The sequence below is a fragment of the Pediculus humanus genome, genomic scaffold (genome assembly GCF_000006295.1).
Source record: "Pediculus humanus corporis 1103172107737 genomic scaffold, whole genome shotgun sequence".
Classification (NCBI taxonomy): Eukaryota; Metazoa; Arthropoda; class Insecta; order Psocodea; family Pediculidae; genus Pediculus; species Pediculus humanus.
The window spans coordinates 603,236-605,711 of NW_002987340.1; the positions used below are offsets into that span (position 1 = coordinate 603,236).

General features: G+C 31.3%; 1 protein-coding gene across 1 annotated transcript; it reads right to left on the minus strand.

Moving 5' to 3' along the window:
- Window positions 1-508: 508 nt before the first annotated feature.
- Window positions 509-2,437, minus strand: Phum_PHUM333350 (uncharacterized protein; the record flags this gene model as incomplete). Its single annotated transcript, XM_002427581.1, has 7 exons — window positions 509-719; window positions 794-919; window positions 992-1,132; window positions 1,289-1,451; window positions 1,560-1,778; window positions 1,896-2,056; window positions 2,139-2,437. Coding segments are annotated over 7 exons (1,320 nt in total), but the record flags the coding sequence as incomplete, so codon positions are not given.
- Window positions 2,438-2,476: the final 39 nt, after the last annotated feature.

Consider the following 2,476-nt stretch of genomic DNA (forward strand, 5'->3'; position numbering starts at 1 on the left):
TACGTTTTTTTTTTTTTTTTACAAATAACAATAATAATTTTAGGCGATGCCTTCATTGGAAATCGACGACGACGACGACGAAAACGACTACTGCTCCTTATTAATGAATTTCATTCACATTTTATTTCTAATTTAAAATACTAAATTTTGTCATTAACAAAAAAAAAAAAAAAATTCCATCGATATCCTCACGATATTATTGAAAATGGCAGTATTACCTGAAAATATGTGAGAATTTTATGAAAATGATATACTTTTAAATAGGGATCGAAATGTAGTGATTCAAAACTTACGCAATGTAAACTTATGCGAAATCATAAATAAATAAAAATTATTTATGCCGTCAAGTCTGATTTTGCCCAGGTGGAGATTCCCGAGACCATCATGATAGCCAAATAATGCAAAAAAGTAAGAGCAAAAATGGTAGCGGCATAGATTGGGAGGCCAAACCCTCGCCGGTGTTAAATTCAATCAATCATTATCTCGATTATAAAAACGATTTTTTTTTTTAAATGTAAAAAAAAAAAAGAAAATTACAATTAAGCTCATCTGAAGTATCTTTTGCTCCGCAATTAGCCACCCTGTTGCACCGAAGTTTTTGTGCAATGCATAATTTACTTTCTGAGCATAAAAATTCTGAACATTCTTCGTCTTTTGAAAATTCTGTCCATATGGCTCGAAAACCTTGAGCTCCAGCTGATTTATCAGCTGATATAAAACTTAAACAACAAACGAATTTTTATTTATTACGCGTAATTAATATTAAGATCACGAAAAAAAAAAAATTACTTACCTAATTCTCATAGTATTGCTGTCGGAAATATATTCCCATTTTTCTTCTGCCGTTTTTTCACCACATAATTCCAAAGGCATGCCGTCGTTGGAAGTCCACAATCGTACAACAGCAGCCGGACATCCTCTTGCTTAATAAAATAATATTTTGAAAAATTATTTATTTTATTTTACGTGTTAATAATAATGAGTGATGTACTTACCAGAAGGCTCCCCTTCGACAGCAAAAATTTCAAAATATAAAAGTATTTTATGTTTTGGTTTGACTTTAATAAACCAATTACATGTTTTACTCGCTAAACCTCTTCCAGGACCTTCGTAATTTAATGGAAAATTAGGACTTGAAATAACACCGTATTCCGTATTACTCACGTTAGACCCACAATCTATAATATACATATATATTATATATAAATATATAAATAAATAAAATAATTGTTGTTTTTTTTTTTGTTTCTTACCCCCGAAAATAGATTTTGCAGTCTCGAAAATATACCTCGCTTTGAAACCACTGTAAACCCCCTCATGATCTGTGTGTAAAATAATTTTGAGACCTGTTGCCCCCCGATTTGATTCTATTGGCCCTGGAGCTGTCATACCGCAATACCTCCCAACAAGTTTTTCATTAAATCTATAAACTTGATATATTTCAAGCCAATCTTCCAAACAGTTGTCGATTCTAAAATAAATAATAATAATTGTAAATCAATTATTTATGATCGAACGAATAATTTTTATAATAATGTTTAATAAATACCCGTAAGAACCGGAAGTTGAATTGGCTCCATCAGCTCTCACTTTAAAATGATCAAAGACGATTGTCACTTGCTCATTAGGTGTCGCCATGAAGAGATATGTGCAATTTGTTTCACTTGGATAATTGGATGGATATCTCGGCGAATTAAATTCCCCTTTTTTTCTACTTATGCTACTATAAGTAAATGTGCAACTTCCGTCCGGTGCTGCAGTCCCAGGAATTTTGTATTCTAAAAAAAAAAAAAAAATTGAAATTTCCTTTAGTAATAAAAGTGGAATTTCGCGGAATAACATAATAATAAGTTATTAACCAGTTTCAAAGGAATATTTTGCTTTAAAACCACCACCCTGCAATTCTCCACTACTGAAAACCATAACTAAACGAGGGCCTTCAGAAGTCATAACGCTGGGATTACTTTCACCCCCGCATAATTCGTGATCGTATTTGTCGTAGGAATCCGTTGCTTCTTGTCCTTTTAAATAAAGTTTTAGGTAACCATCGCTGCAACTGAATAAATACACGAGGCATGTCATCATCAATTCCATCAAATAAAAAATATATTGAGGGTATGTAATTTTCAAGAACTTACTCTCCTTTGCTTCCTTTGGGAATTTCAAATTTAAAAAATTCCAATTTGACTCTTTCCAAATGTTGAGAGTCTTGCATACCGTAAATAAAATATCGGCAGACTATTTTTGGAATATAAGGAAATGGATAATTTGGACTGTAAACATGACCGCTGGATTCTTTTTTGCTTAAAATTTTTTGATCGCATTCAGAACCCCGAATATGTTCTCCGCCATCTTTAATAAAATCTATAAAATCACGATAAAAAATAAATTCAAAGTTTATTTTCTCTTTCTTTTTTATAATAATAATAATAAATAATTACCTAGTTTAACAAAACTTTCGCTAAATTCGAAAATC